Source organism: Jaculus jaculus, chromosome 1 (genome assembly GCF_020740685.1).
Source record: "Jaculus jaculus isolate mJacJac1 chromosome 1, mJacJac1.mat.Y.cur, whole genome shotgun sequence".
Taxonomy (NCBI): Eukaryota; Metazoa; Chordata; class Mammalia; order Rodentia; family Dipodidae; genus Jaculus; species Jaculus jaculus.
This window is the reverse complement of record NC_059102.1, coordinates 272910356-272932406: the sequence shown is the minus strand read 5'-3', so window position 1 is coordinate 272932406 and position 22051 is coordinate 272910356. Positions and strand designations below refer to the sequence as shown.

At 44.2% G+C, this 22051-nt stretch overlaps 1 protein-coding gene across 3 annotated transcripts in view; it reads left to right on the top strand.

Annotated features, from left to right (window-relative positions):
- Pdpr (pyruvate dehydrogenase phosphatase regulatory subunit) overlaps positions 1–20857 on the top strand; it is a 44740-nt gene extending 23883 nt beyond the window's left edge. For all 3 annotated transcript variants that reach the window (XM_045137980.1, XM_045137979.1, XM_045137981.1), the window contains 9 exons: positions 2315–2439; positions 10065–10220; positions 11609–11742; positions 12684–12832; positions 14595–14707; positions 16739–16833; positions 18480–18569; positions 19056–19238; positions 19982–20857. In XM_045137980.1, coding sequence (XP_044993915.1) covers positions 2315–2439; positions 10065–10220; positions 11609–11742; positions 12684–12832; positions 14595–14707; positions 16739–16833; positions 18480–18569; positions 19056–19238; positions 19982–20386 — 1450 coding nt within the window. In that variant the 3' untranslated portion in view covers positions 20387–20857. The remainder of the gene's footprint in view (positions 1–2314; positions 2440–10064; positions 10221–11608; positions 11743–12683; positions 12833–14594; positions 14708–16738; positions 16834–18479; positions 18570–19055; positions 19239–19981) is intronic.
- The last annotated feature ends 1194 nt before the right edge of the window (positions 20858–22051 follow it).

Below are 22051 nucleotides of genomic sequence, written 5' to 3'. Positions count from 1 at the left end.
AAAGAAAAGAAAAGAAACAACAAAAAACCCTGCTAAGTAGCTGGTGTGGTAGCCAAAACAAAGCTTAAAGATTTTAACTTTTTTTTTTTTTCCTGTGTTTTATTTTTATTTTGTTTTTCGAGGTAGGGTCTCACTCTAGCCCAGGCTGACCTGGAATTCACTATGTAATTGCGATACTCCTTCTGCCTCCCCAGTGCTGGGATTAAAGGCGTGCTCCACTGGCTTGTTTCTGTTTCTGTTTCTTTCCTCCTTTCCTTTCCTTTTTTTTTTTCCAAATATTTTTATTTATTTGAGAGAGGGAAAGAGATGAAAGAGAGAGAATGAATGAGTGCACCAGGGCTTCCAGCCACTGCATACAAACTCCAGATACATGCGCCCCCTTGTACATCTGGCTTACGTGGGTCCTGGGAAATCAAACCAAGGTCCTTTGGCTTTGCAGGCAAGCATCTTAACTATCCCTCCAGCCCCTCCTTTCCATTCTTTAAAGGTGTGTGCAACCACACCTGGCTTTCTGCCTTGAGAGAGAGAAAGAGGGCCTCCAGCTACTGCAAATGAACCCCCTTGTGCATTTGGCTTATATGGGTTCTGGGGAATTGAACCAAGGTCCTTTGGCTTTGCAGGCAAACGCCTTAACTGCTAAGCCATCTCTCCAGAATCCTCCCCCCCAGCGCCCTCAAGTTTATTTGAGATAGGGAGAGAAAGGACACGCCAGGGCCTTTAGCCACCACAAACCTGCTCCAGACACACACATCACCTTGTGTATCTGGCTTACATGGGACATGACGAATCAAACCTGGGTTCTTAGACTTCACAGCTCTCCCTTTTTTTGAGTATGTATGTGTGATGTGCATGCATGGGTACATGTGTATACTTCTGTATGTGTTGGTATGCTTTCACATGGAACCAAAGGTTGACATTGTATGTATTACCTGATCACTCACCAATTTAGCTAAATTTGGTAGCCAGTGAACCCCAGGGGTTTCCTGTCTCTGCCTCCACAGTGCTAGGATTATAGGCACATGCCACCATACTCAGCATTTTACCTAGGTTCTGGGGGCTCCAAACTCAGGTCCTCATGACAAATACTCAGATTGTCCTAAATCTCCATTTAAAAAAATCCTCATATAAGTAGACCTGTTCAGTCTAAACTTGTGTTGTTCAAGGGTCAACTTGAACATATTATAAAAGTTATGATATAACTTGTATCATAATGTAAAAGAATTTTTTATAAATATTTTGATTTATTAGTGTCAGCCAAGTGTGCTAATTTTTTTATTTTTTTATTTTTTGAGGTAGGGTCTCATTCTAGCCCAGGCTTACCTGGAACTCACTATGTCAGGTCTCCATGTGATTTTTTAAAATTTATTTATTTATTTTTAATTTTTTTTTGTTTATTTTCATTTATTTGAAAGTGACAGAGAGACAAAGAGGCAGATAGAGAGAAAGAGAGAGAATGGGCGCGCCAGGGCTTCCAGCCACTGCAAACGAACTCCAGACGCGTGCGCCCCCTTGTGCATCTGGCTAACATGGGTCCTGGGGAATAGAGCCTCGAACCGGGGTCCTTAGGCTTCACAGGCAAGCGCTTAACCGCTAAGCCACCTCTCCAGCCCTAAAATTTATTTTTATTTATTTATTCATTAGAGACAGAGAGGGAGAGAGGCAGAGTGAGAATGGGCACGTCTGAGCCTCTAGCCACTGCAAATGAACTCCAGACGCATGTGCCATGTGCATCTGGCTTATGTGGAATCTGGAGAATTGAATCTGGGTCCTTAGGCTTCTCAGGCATGTGCCTTAACTGCTAAGCCATCTCTCCAGCCACCATGTGATTATTTTATTAAAAGAAAAGAAAAAAAAAAAACCATCAGATATATGTTAGAGTATATTTTCTTATTTCTTCATAAATGTGGCTTATGAGCCGGCTGTGGTGGCGCACATCTTTTAATTCCAGGACTTGGGAGGCAGTGGTAAAAGTATTGCTGTGAGTGCGAGGCGACCCTGAGATGACATAGTGAATTCCAGGTCAGTCTGAGCTAGAGCAAGACCCTACCTTGAAAAGTCAAAATAAATGAATAAATGTGGCTTATATCTTAAAACAACCTCCAGGGATTTCTGTCATTAGTTAAAATCCTCATAGAGGTTCTTTGAGAACAGTTTATTCCAGAAAAGGTAAGGAAATTGCCCAGAGTTGGTCAGCTGTCTGTGACAACAGAGAGTTTTTTTGCTCCATCAAATCTTGATTTGTATAATATTACTTGATTTGTCCTCTTGTATAGCATATCTGAGGCTGAACAACTTTTTGTTCTCATCTAAACAGGTACCTTGCTGAATGGATGGTATATGGTTATCCCTCAGAAAACGTCTGGGAACTAGACTTAAAACGCTTTGGGGCCCTCCAGAGCAGCCGTACCTTTCTGCGCCACCGAGTCATGGAAGTCATGCGTAAGTGAATTATTATTTTTTGTTTGTTTTGTTTTTGTTTTCTGAGATAGGGTCTCACTCTAGTTCAGGGTGACTGGAATTCACTATGTAGTCTCAGTGTGGCCTTGAACTCATGGTGATCCTCCTACCTCTGCCTCCCAAGTGCTGGGATTAAAGGTGTTTGCCACCATGCCTGGATGTGTAAGTGAATCTTTATCCCAGTTGCATTTAGCTGCAGGTATCTTTCCAATGGACTACTTTATCTTTGGAGGGAGCAGATTTTTCTTTAGTTTTGTAATAACTGCTTTGAGTTGGTCTTTGATGTGTGTCCATTTCAGGTCTGAGAAAAGCCTTATGCCCATCTGATACTCAGAACTATATTGTACCTCTTATAGGAAAATAGAATAAGACTTACTGCTGATATGTAGCAGCAGCTTCCTCTGAGTGCTTTCCTTTTTTTTATTTTTATTTTTATTTTTTTAGTTTTATTTATTTATTTGACAGTGACAGAGAGAGAAAGAGGCAGAGAGTGAGAGAAAGAGAGAATGGGCATGGCAGGGCTTCCAGCCACTGCAAACGAACTCCAGACACGTGCGCCCCCTTGTTTATCTGGCTACTGTGGGTCCTGGGGAACCGAGCCATGAACCAGAGTCCTTAGGCTTCACAGGCAAGTGCTTAACCGCTAAGCCATCTCTCCAGCCCTCCTTTTGGTTTTCTTGAGGTAGAGTTTCACTCTAGCCCAGGCTGACCTGGAATTCACTATGGAGTCTCAGGGTAGCCTTGAAGTCATGGCGGTCCTCCTACTACTGCCTCCTAGTGCTGGGATAAAAGGTGTGTGCCACCACGTCTGGCTTGCTTTCCTTTTAAAAAAATATTTTATTTTTATTTATTTATTTGAGAGTGAAAGAGAGAGAGAGATATGCATGCACCATCCTATGTATCTGGTATACATGGGTCCTGGGGAATTGAACCTGGATCCTTTGGCTTTGAAGGCAAGCTCCTTAACCACTAAGCCATCTCTCTAGCCCTATGAATGCTTTTTGTTATTGTTTTTTGAAGTAGGGTTTTACTCTCACTCTAGCCCAGACTGATCTGGAATTCACTATGTAGTCTCAGGGTGGTCTTGAACTCACAGCAATCCCCCTACCTCTCCCTGCCAACTGCTGGGATTAAAGGTGTGTGCCACCATGTCCAGCCCTGTGAGTGCTTTCTAATGCCCCACTTAGGTTTGGAGATCATGGTTTTCTTCTTTGTTGAGACAAGGTAACATGGAGCCCAGGATATTCTCTAATTTGCTGTGTAGTGGAGGCTGGCCTTGAAATCCTGATCCTACTGTCTCTACCTCCCAAGTGCCAGGATTACAGTGTGTGCCAGTATGCCCTGGTGTGCACTCGCTTGTGCCACTCTTCTCTCTTTGCTGTGCTGGAGATTGAATCCATAACCTTGCATATGCTAAGAAAGTGCTCTACCACTGAGCTGTATCGCCAGCACTCATTGTTCTCTTTGTCTTTTAAAAAAAAAAATATTGTATTTGCAAGGGAAGAGAGAGAGAAAATATGAATACATAAAGCATGCCAGAGCCTCTAGCCACTGCATATGAACTCCAGATGCATGCTCCACTTTGTACATCTCGTTTTACATGGGTACTGAGGAATTGAACCCAGATCATTAGGCTTTGCAGGCAAGCACCTTAACTGCTGATCCATCTCTCCAGCCCCTCATTGTTCTTTTTCTTTCTTTTTTTGGTGTGGGGTGTTTTTTTTTTTTGTTTTTTTTTTTACTTATTTGCAAGAATGAGAATGGGTGCATGAGGGCATTTTTTTTTTTTTTTGGTTTATTTTTATTTTTATTTGAGAGCGACAGACAGAGAAAGAGAGAGAGAGAGAATGGGCGTACCAGGGCTTCCAGCCACTGCAGATGAATTTCAGATGCGTGCGCCCCCTTGTGCATCTGGCTAACGTGGGTCCTGGGGAATCGAGCCTTGAACCGGGGTCCTTAGGCTTCACAGGCAAGCGCTTAACCACTAAGCCATCTCTCCAGCTCTTTGGTGTGGTTTTTTGAGGTAGGCTCTCGCTGTAGCCCAAGCTGACCTGGAATTCACTATGTAGTCACAGGGTGGCCTTGAACTCACAGCAATCTTTCTACTTCTGCCTCCTGAGTGCTACCACACCTGGCCTTCCCACTAGTTTCTTTTGTTCCTTTTCCCCCAATCCCGTTTCCACTGGACACCTACTTTCCAAGTATTCTTTCCTATTTTGATGTACCCCTAGTTATTTTAGAACCTGTGCAAGTAAATCATAATTGACACCAAGCTTCTCCATGGTCATGTGACATACCTTTGGTGGTCCTTTGTGAGCCTTATAAATTACATGCTTGATAAGAAATGAGGAAGGGAACCCAAACCAGGCAAAGATAGAACAAAAAAAGAAAATTACAGACCAGTCTCCCTCGTGAACATAGATGCAAAAATTCTCAACAAAATATTGGCAAACAGAATACAAGAATATATCAGAAAGATCATTCACCCTGACCAAGTAGGCTTTATCCCAGAAATGAGGAAGGGAAAAGTAGAACCTGAAGTTACCAGAGGAGTTGACAAATTGTCACAAGACAGAGAACTCAGGGTGACATACATATTCCAGTCCCACTGGAATAGACATTTGGGTTGGACTGAGGCATGATCTTCCTTTTAGAAGAGATTACAAATCACACTTTACTTTTGTTTTGTATTTTTTGAGGTAGGGTCTAACTCTATCTCAGGCTGACCTGGAATTCACTATGTATTCTCAGGGTGGTCTTAAATTCATGGTAATCCCCCTATCTCTCTTTCCCAAGTGTTGGGATTAAAGGTGTGTATCACCATGCCTGGTTTACACTTTGCTTTTTTTAATAAATTTATTTGGGCTAGAGCTTAGCGGTTAAGGCACTTACCTGCAAAGCCAAAGGACCTTGGTTCAATTCCCTAGTACCCATGTCAGCCAGATGCACAAGGTGGTACATGCATCTGGACTTCGTTTGCAGTGGCTGGAAGCCCTGGTGTGCCCATTCTCTGTGTGTGTGTGTGTGTGCGTGCGCCTCTTTCCCTCTCTCAAATAAATAAATTAAAATCTTAAAATAAAATTTATGAGAGAGAGATAGAGACAGAATATGGGTGTTTCAGGGCCTTCAGCAACTGCAAACAAACTCTGGACATATGTACCACCTGGTGAATCTGGTTTACATGGGTACTAGGGAATTGAACTTGGGTCCTTAGGCTTCTTAGGCAAGCACCTTGACCACGGAGCCATTTCTCCAGCCCTTTACTTTTTTAGTGCTTATGAGGCAGAGTCTCACTTTAGTCCAAGCTGACTTAGAACTTGTTTTGGAGCCCAGGCTGGCCTCGAACTCATGGCAATCCTCCTATATCATCCTCTCTAGGGTGGGATTAAATTTATGAGTCCCCATGCCTAGCTGAGATGACAAATTTTTATTTGGTTGGACTTTTTTTTTTTTTTTTTTTTTGGAGGCAGAGTCTTACTTTGTAACCCAGGCTGGCCTCACTCATTGAGATCTTCCTACCTCACCCTCCCAAGTGCTACAATTAAAAGTGTGCAGCACCAGATATGGCTCCAGTTCATACTCTTTTCTGGATGTTTTTGCTTCCTATTATCACAGCCTGGATTTTTTAAAAACTATTTTATATTTATTTATTTATTTGAGACTGAGAGAGGGGGAGAATGGGCATGCCAGGGCCTCTAGCCACTGCAAATGAACTCCAGATGCATGTGCCACCATGTGTATCTGGCTTATGTGAGACCTGGAGAACTGAACTTGGGCCCTTGGGCTTCACAGGCATGTGCCTTAACCACTAAGCCATCTCTCCAGCCCTGTAGCTTAGATTTAAGAGAAATGAATTCTAACTGTTAAAATCAGTAGTTGGGAAGCAGATGTAGGAGGATTGCAATGAGTTTGAGGTTAGCCTGGAACTACAGAGTGAGTTTAAGGTCAGCCTGGGCTACAGTAAGACCCTACCTTGAGGGGAAAAAAAAAAAAAGAAAGAAATGAATTCTAATTCTTGGCAGGGTGATACATGGAATCCCAGCACTTGGATGGAGGCAGGAAGATTAGTAGTTAAAGGCCAATCTCAGCTACATAAAGAATTTGTGGTTAGCTGACCAGCCTGGGCTGGGGAAAAGGAGAAAGCGAGGAGGGGGAAGGGAAGGGAGGAGAAGTCAGAAGAGAGAGATTTATATGAATCATGTCACTGGGACAGTATAGCCTTTCAAATTTCAGAGTCACCAAGTCAAGGTACACTACAAATCCTTTTGCTTCAAAAGTAGGTTAAGCCGGGCATGGCACACCTTTAATCCCAGCGCTCCAGAGGCAGAGGTAGGAGGATCACCATGAGTTCAAGGCTACCCTGAGACTACATAGTGAATTCCAGGTCAGCTCTGAGCTAGAGTGAGACCTTATATTGGAAAACCAAAAAGAAAAAAAAAAAAGTAGGTTAAAGCTGGGCATGTTGACCTATGCCTTTAATCCCAACACTCTGGAAGCAGAGGTAGGAGGTCTGCCATGAGTTTGAGACCAGCCTGAAACTACTTAGTGAATTCCAGGTCAGCCTGAGCTTAGAGTGAGACCCTACCTTGAAAAACCAAAAAGGAAAAAAAAAAAAAAAGTTACAAGCCAGGCGTGTGGTGGCATACACCTTGGTCTTAGCACTAAGGAGAATGAGTTAGGAGTACTGCTGTGAGTTTAGGGCTGGCGTGGGGTTACAGAGTAAGTTCCAGGTCGGCCTGGGCTAGAGTAAGACCCTACTTAAAAATAAGGGAAGGGAGAATAAGCAGCAAAAAGGGAAATTTATATAATAGGCCTGAGAATCCTATAACACAAGCAAAGAATCAGCCTTTTTTTTTTTTTTTAAATTTTTATTAACATTTTCCATGATTATAAAATATATCCCATGGTAATTCCCTCCCTCCCCACCCCCACACTTTCCCGTTTGAAATTCCATTCTCAATCATATTACCTCCCCATTACAATCATTGTAATTACATATATACAATATCAACCTATTAAGTATCCTCCTCCCTTCCTTTCTCCACCCTTTATGTCTCCTTTTCAACTTACTGGCCTCTGCTACTAAGTATTTTCATTCTCACGCAGAAGCCCAGTCATCTGCAGCTAGGATCCCCATATGAGAGAGAACATGTGGCGCTTGGCTTTCTGGGCCTGGGTTACCTGACTTAGTATAATACTTTCCAGGTCCATCCATTTTTCTGCAAATTTCATAACTTCATTTTTCTTTACCGAAGAATCAGCCATTTTTTAAAGTATGTTTTATTTATTTTTTTGAGAGAGAGAAAGAGGGTCAGATATATATATAGGGGGCGGGGGGAGAATGAATATGGGTGCGCCAGGGCTTCCAGCCACTGCAAATGAACTCCAGATGCATATGCCCCCTTGTGCATCTGGCTTATGTGGGTCTTGGAGAATTGAACTGGGATACTTTGTCTTTGCAGGCAAATGCCTTAAAAGCTAAGCCATTTCCCCAGCCCCCATTTTTTTTCCCACTTTTTTTGTTGTTTAAATCACCTGTGTTCTACTTAGACACAGCCTTTACCTCTGCTGTGCTATGGAGTTGAAAGCAAGGTAGACCATATTACCTTGGTTTAGTTTTTTTTTTTTGCATTTTTTGTGGTCTGGATGTATGTTTGCTGTGCGTTTGGGGGAGTGCAAATGGAGTCCAGAGGTTGGCATCAAATGTCACCTTCTATTGCTCTCCTCTTTATAGTTTAGTTTGGTGTTTGGTTGGGTTGGGTTGGGAGTTGAGAAAAGAGCTGTTTAGTGTTATCTTGAGTTTAGTTTACAGTTGAGGTTTTTTTTTTGTTTGTTTGTTTGTTTGTTTTTCGAGGTAGGGTTTCACTCTAGCCCAGGCTGACCTGGAATTCACTATGTAGTCTCAGGGTGGCCTTGAACTCATGGTGATCCTCCTACCTCTGCCTCCCAAGTGCTGGGATTAAAGGCATGTGCCACCACCCCAGGCTACAGTTGAGTTTTTGAGACAAGATCTCACTGAACCCAGAGCACACTGTCTCAGTTTTAACAGGCTGTCCAGCAAGCACCAGGGATCCTCCTATCTCTGCTTCCCCAGTGCTTGGGGTCTGTCTGAACTGAGATCTTCATGTTCATTTGACAAGCACTTTACCAGCTGATAATCAAACTTTTTTTTTTTTGAGAGTGAGAAGGCGGGAGAAAGAGAGAATGGGTGTGCCAGGGCACCTAGCCACTGCAAACGAACTTCAGACACATGCACTCCCTTGTGTATCTGGATTATGTGGGTTCTGGAGAATCGAACTGGGATCCTTTCGCTTCACAGGCAAGCACCTTAACTGCTAAGCCATCTCTCCAGGCCTCAAGGGTTTTTTGTTGTTGTTGTTTTCAAGGTAAGGTTTTGTTCTAGCTCAGGCTGACCTGGAATTCACTATGTAGTTTCAAGGTGGCTTTGATATCACAGCAATCCTCCTACCTCTGCCTCCCCAGTGCTGGGATTAAAGGCATGTACCATCGCACCTGGCTCTTTTTTTTTAAAAGTAGGGTCTCAGTTTTCACGGTAGCCCAGACTGATGTGGAACTTTGTAGCCCAGGCTGGCCTTAAACTTAACCTCCATCCAGCCAGGTATGGTGGGGCAGGCCTTTGCTGTGAATTCCAAGCCAACTTGAGACTACACAATGAATTCTAGGTTAGCCTGTGCTAGATCAAGACCCTACCTCAAAACAAAGAAACAAAAAGAGCTGGGTGTGGTGGCACATGCCTTCAATTCCAGCCCTGGGGGGGGGGGGGCTGGCAGAAATAGGAGGATTGTCATGAGTTCAAGGCCGCCCTGAGACTACATAGTGAATTCCAGGTCAGCCTGGGCTACAGTGAGACCCTACCTCAAAAAAAAAAAAAAAAAAAAACCTGTGGCAATTCTCTGTTTCAAGAGTGCTGGGACTAAAGGTGTGTGTCACCATGCTAGGCTTCCTTGATACTCAGTTCTTGAATCTAGGACTTAGGCATAGATGGCCCCTCTGTCTTTTGCAGTACTGGGAATTGAACCCAGGACTTCATTTTCATGGTAGGCAAGTGATCTACTGCTGAGCTATTTTTATTTATGACCCTGCCCTTTTTTTCCATTTCACTTTTTTTTTTTTTTTTTTTTTGATGTATGTGCCATGTATGGGGTATATATGAGTCTGTGAACAAGTGTGTATTTGTGCAGAGGCCAAAGCAAGATGTCAGATGTTTTCTCTATTACTCTCCTGTCTTAGTTACTTGAGACAGTGTCTCTCACTGAACGGGAGTTTGCCATTTTTGTTGTTAAACTGGGTGGCCAGGAAGCCTTAGCAATCATTCTGTCTCTGCCCACCTCAGCACTAGAGTGACAGGCATTTATGGGCTTGCCTGGCTTTTTATTTTTATGCTCAGAATCAAACTTGCACAGCAAGCTTATTTACCCAATAAGCTTATCTCCTCAGCCCCTAAGTTTTTACTTAGAGACAAACAGGGTCTTGCTAAGTGGCACAGTTAGGCTTTGAACTTGGCATCTTCTTGCATTAGCCTCCTGAATAACTGAGATTACAAGCCTCCACTACCAGGCCCTGCTGATTGTTCTTGTCTGTTCTAGCTCTGATGTATGATTTAAAGGTTCCTCGGTGGGACTTCCAGACTGGTAGGCAGTTACGGACATCTCCTCTTTATGATCGGCTGGATGCACAAGGGGCCAGATGGATGGAGAAGCATGGATTTGAGAGGCCAAAGTACTTTGTTCCACCTAACAAGGGTAAAGAAATCTTATTTTTGCTTCTTCTGCTCCCCCACCCCCCTATCTTTTTTTGTTTTTCAAGGTAGTCTCATTATAGCCCAGGCTGACCTAGAGACCTGGAATTCACTCTGTAGTGTCAGGGAGGCCTTGAACTCAGAGTGATCCTTCTATCTCTGCCTCCTGGGTGCTGGGATCAAAGGTGTGTGCCACCATGTCTGGCTCCACCCCCTTTTTTTGGTAAAATATATTTTATTTATTTGAGGGAGAGGAAGCACACATGCCAGGGTCCAGCTGCATGTGCTTCCTTGTGCATCTGGCTTACATGGGTCCTGGGGAATTGAACTGGGGTCTTTTGGCTTTGCAGGCAAATGCGTTAACTGTTAACCCATCTTCTCCAGCCCCCTGCCCCTTTTCTTCAGATAGGTTTACACTATAGCCTAGACTGACCTAGTCTGACTGGAACTCAACTATGTAATCCAAGTAGGCCTTGAACTCTCAGCAGTCCTGCCTCAGCCTCCTGAGCTACCATACCTGCCTTCCTTTTATTCCCCCCCCATAATAAATAAAACTTATTTGTAAATTTATATATTTAGAATGTGTTCTTGGGGAGCTGGGTGTGGTGGTGTACACCTTTAATCCTAGCACTTGGAAGGCAGAGGTAGGAAGACTGCTGTGAGTTGGAGGCCAGTCTGGCACTACAGAATGAGTTCCGGATCAGCTTGGGCTACACTAAAGCCCTACTTCAAAAACAAAGAGACCAAAAGGATATATTTTTAGAAGAATAAAATGTAAAACCAGGGGTTGAAGAGATGGTTCAATGGTTAAAGATTGTTGCTTACAAAACTCGACTACCCAAGTTCAATTCCTCATCACCCACATAAAGCCAGATACATAAAGTGGCACATTCGTCTAGAGTTTGTTTGCAGTGGCAGGAGGCCCTGCCATGCATGTACTCATTCTCTTTCTGCCTGCTTCTTTGTTTCTCTCACAATTAAATTTATTTATTTATTTATTTTCCCGAGGCTGGTTCTCACTCTATCCCAGGCTGACCTGGAGTTCACTATGTAGTCTCAGGTTGTCCTTCAATTTATGGTAATCCTCCTACCTCTGCTTCCCAAGTGCTGGGATTAAAGGTGTGTGCCACCATGCCCACCAAAAGTTTTTAAATTTTCTGAGGTAGGGTCTCACTCTATCCTGGGCTGACCTCAAATTCACTTTGTATTCTCAGGGTGGCCTTGAATGCACAGCAATCCACCCCCAGAGTGCTGCAATTAAAGGTGTGGGCTACCATGCCCGGCCCCAAAATATTTTTTTAAAAAGTAAAACTACTAAGCTATTCTAAACTATATAGGGATATCCTCAATGTAAATCCTCTCCTTTTCTTTCTGGCTTTTTTTCTTCCATAGACCTGCTTGCATTGGAGCAGAGCAAGACTTTCTACAAGCCAGATTGGTTTGATATTGTGGAGTCCGAAGTCAAATGTTGTAAGGAAGCTGTGTGTGTCATTGACATGTCCTCTTTCACAAAATTTGAGATAACAGTAAGTATTTGAGAACCAAAATAACTAATTGGGAAACCCTCATATCTATTGACTGTCTCCTGTTTTTTTGTTTTGTTTTGTTTTTTACTTTATTTATTGGAACCAGGGCCTCCAGCCACTGTAAACCAACTCCAGACGCATGCGCCCCCTTGTCCATCTGGCTTATGTGGGTTGTGGAGAATTGAACCAAGGTCCAGGGCCTCTGGCAACTGTAAACCAACTCCAGACACATGCGCCCCCTTATCCATCTGGCTTACATGGGTCCTGGGGAATTGAACCAAGGTCCTTTGGCTTTGTAGGCAAACGCCTTAACTGCTAAGCCACCATTCCAGCCCAAATGCCTCCTGTTTTTTGACCTATCTCTGGCACAAGCCTTTAATCCCAGCACTCAGGAGGCAGAGGTAGGAGGATCATCATGAGTTTGAGGCTATCCTGAGACTACATAGTGAGTTCCATGTCAGCCTGGGCTAGAGTGAGACCCTACCTTAAAAAAAAAAGCCAAAAAACTAAAGAGCCATATATTTCACTGTTTCATCTGTGTGATCACTTACTTGCTTATTTATTTATTTATTTTGGTTTTTTGAAGTAGGGTCTCACTCGGGTCCAGGCTGACCTGGAATTAACTATGTAGTCTCAGGATGGCCTCAGACTCTCAGCGATCCTCCAACCTCTGCCTGGGATTAAAGGTGTGCGTCACCACACCCGGCTGTATGATCACTTTTTTTTTTCCTGAAGTTTTTTTTTCTGAAGTGGCTCTTTATGTTTGGTTTTTAATTGATAGCTGTTCTTGTAGCTTCTTGCAGCAGAATGAACCTGCATATAATATTACATGGGTGTTGCCTCATTGAATTTTCTCACCAGAATAATGTGTTAGGTAGTTATACTAACCCATTACGTGCTCCTTCCTATTCACTGTCTCTACCTTATTCCCTGCCCTGCAGTCTACTGGGGATCAGGCATTAGAATTTCTACAGTACCTCTTTTCTAATGATCTGGATGTGCCTGTGGGCCATATTGTGCACACTGGCATGCTCAACGAGGGTGGAGGATATGAAAATGACTGCAGTATTGCCCGCCTGAACAAGCGCAGGTGAGTTCAGCTGTCATCTGACTGCCTCCTCCAGCATGTTGACTCTTCTTTAAGGGCTCTGTAGCAGAGCACTTAACTTTTGTAAGCACATAGTCCTCCTTTCTTGTTACTGACACTAAACACCTGACCAAAAACAGCCTGTGGGAGGAAAGTGTTTATTTTGGCTTACTGACTGGAGGGAAGCACAATGATGGCAGGGGAAACCGTTGCTTGAGCAGAGGCTAGACTTCACCTCCTGGCCAACATCAGGTGGACAACAGTAGGAGAGTGTGCCAAACACTGGCAAAGGGAAACTGGCTATAATACCCATCAGCCTGCCCCCAACAACACACCTCCTTCAGCAAGACTCCACCTCCCAAATTGCTATTAGCTGGGAACCTAGCATTCAGAACATGAGTTTATGGGGGACATCTGAATCAAACCACCACACATGGCTGCTTCATTAGCAGCCCTTAACAAATCAAGTGAAACAAAAAGAACCCTTAGCTGGGTTTAATGTTTACCTTTGTATGTTCAGCATTTAGGAGACTGAGGTAGGGATATTGCTGCAAATTTGAGGTCCCATGGGGCTACATAGGGCATTCTAGGCCAGCCTGGGTTATAGAGTAGGGTCCTGTCTCAAAAAAAATAAAGGAGAGGCAGGAGAGATGGCTGAGCGGTTAAAACAGACATTGACTTACAAAACCTGATGGCTGCTGGGCTCCCCCGGCAGGTAGCGCTGAGGAAGGACCAGGCCCGCTGGTTCCTCCCAAGGGGTTGAGGAGGAGGGTGAGTGTCGATGGCCAGGAACACACCACCAAGCTGAGAGTCTCGTCAAAGCAGGAACTCGCTTTATTGTAACAAGCAGGTGTTTATATAATGTTGAGAACGAAGGCGGGGATCTCAGGAAGGGAAAAGGTGTAAGGGCCAGTAGCATACCTTTACTTTTGAGATGATTGGTTCTAAGCACGCGCACGGGAACTCCAACTCCTACGCAGAAGTGGCAGGCCAGAGGCCATTAGGCGTCCTGCTGAGTCATAGCTGGCCAGAGACTGGTCGCCAAACTTTAGCTAGGCTCAGGAAGCTCCACTAGGCCTCGCGTCTGGGCCTCTCAAGGCCCAACAGATGGCCTAGGTTTGATTACCCAGTTACCCACATAAAGACAGATGCATAAAGTAGCACATGCATCTGGAGTTTGCTTGCAACAGCAGGAGGCCCTGGTGCACCCATACTCACTCTTTCTGCCTCTTTCTCTCTGTCCTCTCTTTCTGAAATAAATAATTTAAAAATGAGTGATTTAAGCTGGGTATGGTGGTGTATGCCTTTAATCCCAGCACTTGAGAGGTAGAGGTAGGAGGATCACCTTTAGTTTGAGGCCACCCTGAGACTACATAGTTAATTCCAGCTCAGCCTGAGCCAGAGTCAGACCCTACCTTGAAAAACAAAACAAAACAAAACAAACAAACAATTTTATATACATACACACACACACACACACATACATACATATATATATATGTATGTATGTATATATATATATATATGAATGATTCATTCATTCAGATTATGTAAACTGGGTATAGCAGTTAGTTGTTCTAATGGTAGAGGATGCTTTATATCATGTTGATAGTCTGGAATACTGAGTGAACTAGTCCTTCCTGGAAGTTGAGATTGTTTCCCAATATTCTCAGTGGGGTTTTGAAATTAGATGAGAGCCTAGTTGGTTCTTGATTTTATTTTTTCTGTTTCCCAGTTTTGATTATCTTTGGGGTTTCACTTTCAGTTTCTTCATGATCTCGCCAACTGACCAGCAGGTCCACTGTTGGGCCTGGCTTAAGAAATACATGCCAAAAGACAGCAACCTACTGCTGGAGGATGTCACTTGGAAATATACAGGTAATGGGACCTTCTGACGGCAGCCAAGTGAGAAGCCAGCATACTTGTCAAACTTTTTTTTTTTTGTGGGGGGGGGTTTCAAAGTAGGGTCTTCCTGTAGCTCAGGCTGACCTGGAATTCACTCTGTTCTCAGGCACAAGAAGGCACATGCATCTGGAGTTCATTTGTAGAGGCTAGAGGCCCTGGCATATGCTCTTTCTCTTTTGTGTGTGTGCTTTCTCTCTCAAGTAAATAAAATGTAAGAAATTTTTAAAAAAACTGAGGTAAAAGGAGAGGACCAACACCTATAGCATGCAGTGCCATCATACACACTTGCCATCATATACACACACACTAAAAAAGGGTTTGAGGAGATGACCTTCCTGGTGGAAGATGCTTGCATGCAAATCCTGCTGGCCATGGTTCAGTTCCCTTGCACCTTTGCCTCCATACACATGCTATACCATGCAGTGCCATCATACAAACATGAACACACACACACACTAAAAAGGGGTCTGAGGAGATAACCTTTCTGGTGGACGATGCTTGTATGCAAATCCTACTAGCCATGGTTCAATTCCCTAGCACCTGTGTAAAGCCAGATGCAAAAAGTAGTATGGCTGGTGTTTGTTTGCAGCGACAGGAGACCCTGCATGAGCACACACACACACAACATAAAAATATGGGCCTGGGAGCTGGAGAGATGGCTTAGCAGTTAAGCACGTGCCTGTGAAGCCCAAAAACCCTGGTTTGAGGCTCATTTCCCCAGGACCCATGTTAGCCAGATGCACAAGGTGGTGCATGCATCTGGAGTTTGTTTGTAGTGGCTGGAGGCCCTGGTGCACCCATTCTCTCTCTCTCTCTCTCCCTCTCTCTCTCTCTCTCTCTCTCTCTCTCTCTCTCTCTCTCTCTCTCTCTACCTCTTTCTCTGTCTGTTGCTGTCAAATTAAAAAAAAAATACATATATGGGCCTGGGAGAGTAACCACTGATAACATGAGTGATAGGTGCTATGTAAGGACAGAATACAGGGTACAAAAGGGGAGGAGGCTGCTCCTTCAACAGTACGGCTTGGTTAGATTTGTGGCAGCAAGCCCAAGATATTCTCCTGTCTCTGCCCACTTCAGGACTGGGATTACAGACATGCACATGCCTGGCTTTTTTTTTTTTTTTTTTTTTTTTGGTGACTGGTAGAGAACATACTCAGGTACTCATGCTTGAGCAACAAGTACTTTTACCTAGTGGGCCATCTCTTATCCTTTTTTTTTTTTAAATGGGACCTGGAGAATCAAACCTGGGTCCTTAGGTTTTGCAGCCAAATGCCTTAACCACTAAGCCATCTCTCCAGGCCCCTGCTTTTTGTTTTTTTGAGGTAGGGTCTCACTCTAGCTCAGGCTGACCTCGAATTCAGTATGGAGTCTCAGGGTGGCCTGAACTCAAGGCGATCCTCCTACCTCTGCCTCCCAAGTGCTGGAGGTGAGGATGGGTGGACATATCTCTCCCATGTACTGCTTTTGGATCAGGGCTATTTCTATCATGTTGCCATACTAGGAAGAAGAGCAAGGGAACAGCACAGTAGGAATATATGGCTTGCCCTGGCCAGGAGTTGGTCGCCAGGACCCTAATCTCAGCACAGAGGAGGCTATAGAATGTTGTCTTCCACTTCTAGACCAGCACAATCAGTAGCTTCATTTAGCAGTCATGTTAGCAGGAGTATATGTGCCAGGGTCAGAGTGCTTGACATTCATACTTGGATTACCTACCAGGACCTTTTGACATTGTGACACAACTTTGTCATCTACAAAGATCGCTTGAGAACCATGCCGTTGAGTTAGGGGGGAAAAAATTAAGCTTACAGTTTTGTGTGTTGGGCTGCATTCATGGCTATCGTTGGCCAAATGGCAGGACATAGGTTGGACATGCCAGATAGCAAAAGGAAACTTTTGTCATTTCAATAGCCAGGTATGGCCATATGTGGGCACATCCAAGCAGACCTTTCTCATTAGTTGAGCTGTTCCCCCAGAGGTCTAGATATCATCTTGTTTTTCTTGCAGCTCTCAATCTGATTGGCCCTCGAGCTGTGGATGTGCTGTCTGAGTTGTCCTATGCCCCTATGACTCCAGATCACTTCCCAACTCTCTTTTGCAAGGTGGGTGCTAGAAACATTTTTTTTTTTTCTTTTAGACAGGGGCTCATGTATCCCAGGCTGGGCTTGATGAACTTCTCACCTTGTCTCTCCCTTCTCAGTGTTAGGATTATAGGCAAGCACTCTACATCCGTAGCCCAAGTTCTGTTTTTTTAAATGGCAGTTACATATGTTACATTAACACTTACAGAGTGTTTTGACTTTTAGTAAGCAAGCAACATTTTCCACCATCTTTCAAGCTTTTTAAAAATAAGCATTAGGGGTCGGGTGTGGTGGCACACGCCTTTAATCCCAGCACTCAGGAGGCAGAGGTAGGAGGATCGCCATGAGTTCGAGGCCACCCTGAGACTCTATAGTGAATTCCAGGTCAGCCTGAGCTAGAGTGAGACCCTACCTTGAAAAACCAAAAAATAAAAAATAAAATAAAAAAATAAGCATTAGGACTTTGATATTTATTTCCTTTAGTGCTGAGGACTGATCACAGGGCCTTGTACTTGCTAGGAGCTAAGTCCTCAACTCAAAAATTATAATTTGGGGGGGGGGGTGGATTTTACTTTAAACATCTCTGAATATTAGGCCTGGACATTCATTGGTTTCTACAGCAGATTAAATTGAAGTGCTTTATTTCAATGCTGAGATTTACCACTTTGCTTTATAGGGCAGTGATTCATCCAGGGGAACCCTGTTAGGTAATCAAGCTGCTATAACATTTCTTGAAAAGAATCTGAGCTAGCCATGGTGGCACACATCTTTGATCCCAGGGAGAAGGGTGGCCATGAGTGTGAGGTGAGCCTAGAATTAGGATATCTATTTCAAAAGACAAAAACAAAAAGAAGAGTCTGGGCTCTGATATAAGGTATTGTGTTCTGCATCTTTTGTGTAGCAGGTGCTTGGGGGGAAGGGAGGTGGTATTTGCAGGGTCTCCCAGACAAAACATTTGCTTTGTCTTCCTTGTTCCAGATATATCCGTTGACTAACTCAAGTCTTTAGCAAAGTTTGGTAAAGAAAGATTCCCCCCTCCCCCCCAGGTAGGGTCTCACTCTAGCTCAGGCTCACCTGAAATTCACAATGTAGTCCCATGGTGGCCTTGAATTCACAGCAGCCCTCCTACCTCAGCCTTCTAAGTGCTGGGGTTAAAGTCATGCGCCACCACGCCCGGCTGAAGACCGGTGCTGGTACTCACCTTAGCTAAGACTATGGGGATGGTGATACTCAAGAGAAGAGCTGCAAAGGCTCAGCTACTTTTTGTTTTGTTTTGTTTTTTCAAGGTAGAATCCACTGTAGTCCAGGCTGACCTGGAATTCACTATGTAGTCCCAGGGTGGCCGATCCTCCTACCTCCGTCTCCCAAGTGCTGGAATTAAGAGGCATGTGCCACCATGCCTGGCTTGGCTACATTTTTTTGTTTGTTTTTCAAGGTAGGGTCTTGCCCTGGCTGACCTGGAATTCACTATGTAGTCTTGGGGTGGCCTTGAACTCACAGTGATCCTCTTACCTCCGCCTCCTGAGTGCTGGGATTAAAGGAGTGCACCACCACACCTGGCCTTCAACTACATTTTTAGATGAAATACTTTCTTTGGCATGTATCTCCTTTAGTCCTAAAAAGAAGGGTGACATTAATGGGGGCCTCTGTTTTCTTTTTCTCTGCAGGAGATGAGTGTGGGCTATGCAAATGGTATCCGGGTGATGAGCATGACTCACACAGGAGAGCCAGGATTCATGCTTTATATCCCCATAGAGGTGAGAGAGCTCCACCTTCTTTTCCCAGAATACCTGAGTACACCATGTTTGAAGTTTCATATTACTTACTGGTTCTTGGATAGGCTTCATGAAAATGTTTATTATTTTTAAATTTTATTATGGGGGGATAGAGAACAGATAGAATAGACAGGCCAGGGCCTCTAGGCACTGCAGAGGAACCCCAAACACATGCAGCACTTTGTGCATCTGCCTTTACACAAGTACTGGGGAATCAAACTTGGGTCTTTAGGCTTTACAGGCAAGCACCTTAATTACTAAACCATCTCTCCAGCCCAATTTTTTTGTTTTGTTTTTCAAGGTAGGGTCTAACTCTAGCCCAGGAATTCACTATATAGTCTCAGGGTGGCCTTGAACTCATGACGATCCTCCTACTTCTGCCTCCCAAGTGCTGGAGATTAAAGGTGTACACCACCATGCCTGGTTCTGAATGTGTTCAGATTACTAATTTTTCCTTTCTTCTCATAGTATGCCTTACATGTGTACAATGAAGTGATGAGTGTCGGGCAGAAATATGGGATCCGGAATGCTGGGTATTATGCTCTCCGTAGTCTCCGCATTGAGAAGTTTTTTGCCTTCTGGGGTCAGGATTTAAACACTCTCACAACGCCTCTGGAATGTGGAGGAGAGTCTCGGGTGAAGTTAGATAAGGTAACTGTGTTTTATCCACACCCTGCTGGTCCCTGAGTCATGAGAACTGTCGAGGATAGGAATTGATGACATAAGAGGAAAAATATAAAAATGCTATTGTCAGGTAAATCATGAGGATTAGAAGTTCCACAGCATGGGAAACAACCTATGGGATGCATCTTTTTTTTTTTTTTTTTTTTTTTTTTTTCAAGGCAGGGTCTCATTCTACCTCAGGCTGACCTGCAATTCACTCTGCAGTCTCAGGATGGCCTCGAACTTGTGGCGAGCCTCCTAACTAAGTGCTGGGATCAAAGGCATGTACCACCATGCCACAAATATCTGTCCAAATTAACTGTCTAATTAGCTGCCTAATTTTGTCTTAATAGATGAACATTCATTGTTAGAAATGGTTCTTTGAGAAGTGTGTCTTCCTACCTCAGAGCCTCATCCAGTCTCCTTTGCCAGAAGCAGCAATTTCTTTCCTGTCTGTGGCAGAGCACCAGTCAGTGCCAATATGCCAACTATCTATCTCCCTGCCTACTTTTAGCTCCATGCTGCTGCATTTGCACATTTCTGCATTTACAGCTAAGTATCCTGGCGCTTTCATTTGGTGAACGCAGCTTTTCACATGGGGTTAAACATACCATTTTTCCAAAGCCGGCAGGAATGTGATATGTAGAAGGCTGCTGCATTGCAGCTTCTCCCCTTCACAAGCCAGGGGTCAGAGTGCAGACTGGCACCTCAGTGTTTCCTTCCTGTTCTAGGGCATAGACTTCCTCGGTCGGGATGCTCTGCTGGAGCAGAAGCAGAATGGGGTGTATAAACGCCTCGCTATGTTCATCCTGGATGACCATGACACAGACCTGGACCTCTGGCCTTGGTGGGGAGAGCCCATCTACCGGAATGGGCAGTATGTTGGCAAGACCACCAGCAGTGCCTACAGCTACACCTTGGAGCGCCACGTGTGCCTGGGCTTTGTACACAATTTTTCTGAGGACAGTGGAGAAGAGCAGGTGGTGACAGCTGATTTCATCAACCGGGGAGAGTATGAAATTGACATTGCAGGACAGCGGTTCCAGGCCAAGGCCAAACTCTACCCTGTTCCCTCCCTTTTCTCTCATAAGCGTCGAAAGGATGATGTGGAGCTGAGTGACTTTCATGGGAAGTAGTAACAACATGCTCCCCCTTCTCTCACCCTGAGGAGTATGATCTTGGGAGCTTCTTTCTTCCTTCTGTCCCTGTCTCTCTGTACTGAAGGAACCTTTGCTCCCCTCTTATCTCTTTGATATTTTATTTAGAACTTGACCTTTTAAACTTTTGCCTTGCAGCCTCTCTGGTTCTACCATTTGTTGTTGCTCCTCCTAATACTCCAGGCTCCTCCTCCTCCACCAAGCTGGGCAGGAAGTACATCTGACAGGCAGGACAGAGGCAGGCTTCACTGTGAAATTGTGTTAAGGTACAGAGTGATTTTTAAGTTCAGCATCTCAAAGCAAGACAAGCTGGTGTTATATAAGCCTTAGGACTAAAGTCCATGTCCTTCCTTGGACTAAGATTCCTGGCAGTAACCTGCCAATTTTGGTAGGACTACTGTGTATCTGATGCAGCCCTTGGAATAAAAAGCCTGAGTCTTTTTCTAGGCAGATCATTCTCTTCCATTGTGCTGTGGGTTGTCACCTGATACCTCTAGCCATCTACCTCACTGATGAGAGGCATTGCATGACGTCAGTCTTTGGCAGAGACAAGCAGTTAACCTGGCACCATCCTTACCCTCGTGAGTTCATTCTCTTGGGCCAAGGCAGCCTGCTTGTAATTTTCATCTCCTGCTATAATCTCTGTAATGAGGTTGCATTTTGTTTTCTAGCTGAGTAAACACTATGTCAGTATTTAAAAGGGAAAAAACATTGCTTTTTGTGTTGTTTTTCCCCAATAGAAACAATTAGAAATGCTGAGTTTCCTATATTAAAAAATAGGGTAGGCATGGTGGCACACACCTTTAATCCCAGCACTTGGAAGGCTGAGGTAGGGGAATTGTTATGAGTTTGAGGCCAGCCTGAGACTACCTGGTGAATTCCAGGTCAGCCTAGGTTAGAGCAAGACTGCCCCCCAAAATAACTACAATAAGAAACAGTGCTGCTTTGCTTTCAGCCATTCAGAGCTCTGTCACCTATGTAGTCAGCCCACAAGTTCAGTATGTATACATTTCTCTCTCTAGAGCAGGGAGAGAGAAAACTGCCACAGCTACAAGCTTTCTGTCTGCTACACAATACATGATCACTGATGATTTTAAGTACAAGGCTGCATCACTGCCTTCCCACACACTCTCCCCCCCCCCCCCGTCATCCTCCTGTAATATCATTTGGAATGGAAAATGACGTGGTATATCCAAAGTGCACTGCATAATTTTGAGATAGGGTCTCACACTGTAACCCAAGATGGCTTCAAACCATCTGTGATCCTCCTGCTCCAGACTTCCAAGTGCCTGGGATTAACAGGAATGGATCAGTATACCTGGCAATAGTATCTGTTTTCTGAAGGTGGAACACAGGCTGTGCTATATAATTCCAACACTTACTTACTCTTGCATACAAACAACCCTAATCTGGGGTTAGAAACAACAGTATTAATTTTATATTAAAGGTAACCCTTTAGTTTCATGAGAGCAGCTTGAAGTTGGTTTTTCGAGGTAGGGTTTCACTCTAGTCCAGGCTGACCTGGAATTCACTATGAAGTCTCAGGATGGCCTTGAACTCATGGCAATCCTCCCACCTCTGCCTCCCAAGTGCTGGGATTAAAGGCGTGCACCACCACGCTCGGTTACCTTTTTTTCTTTTTGA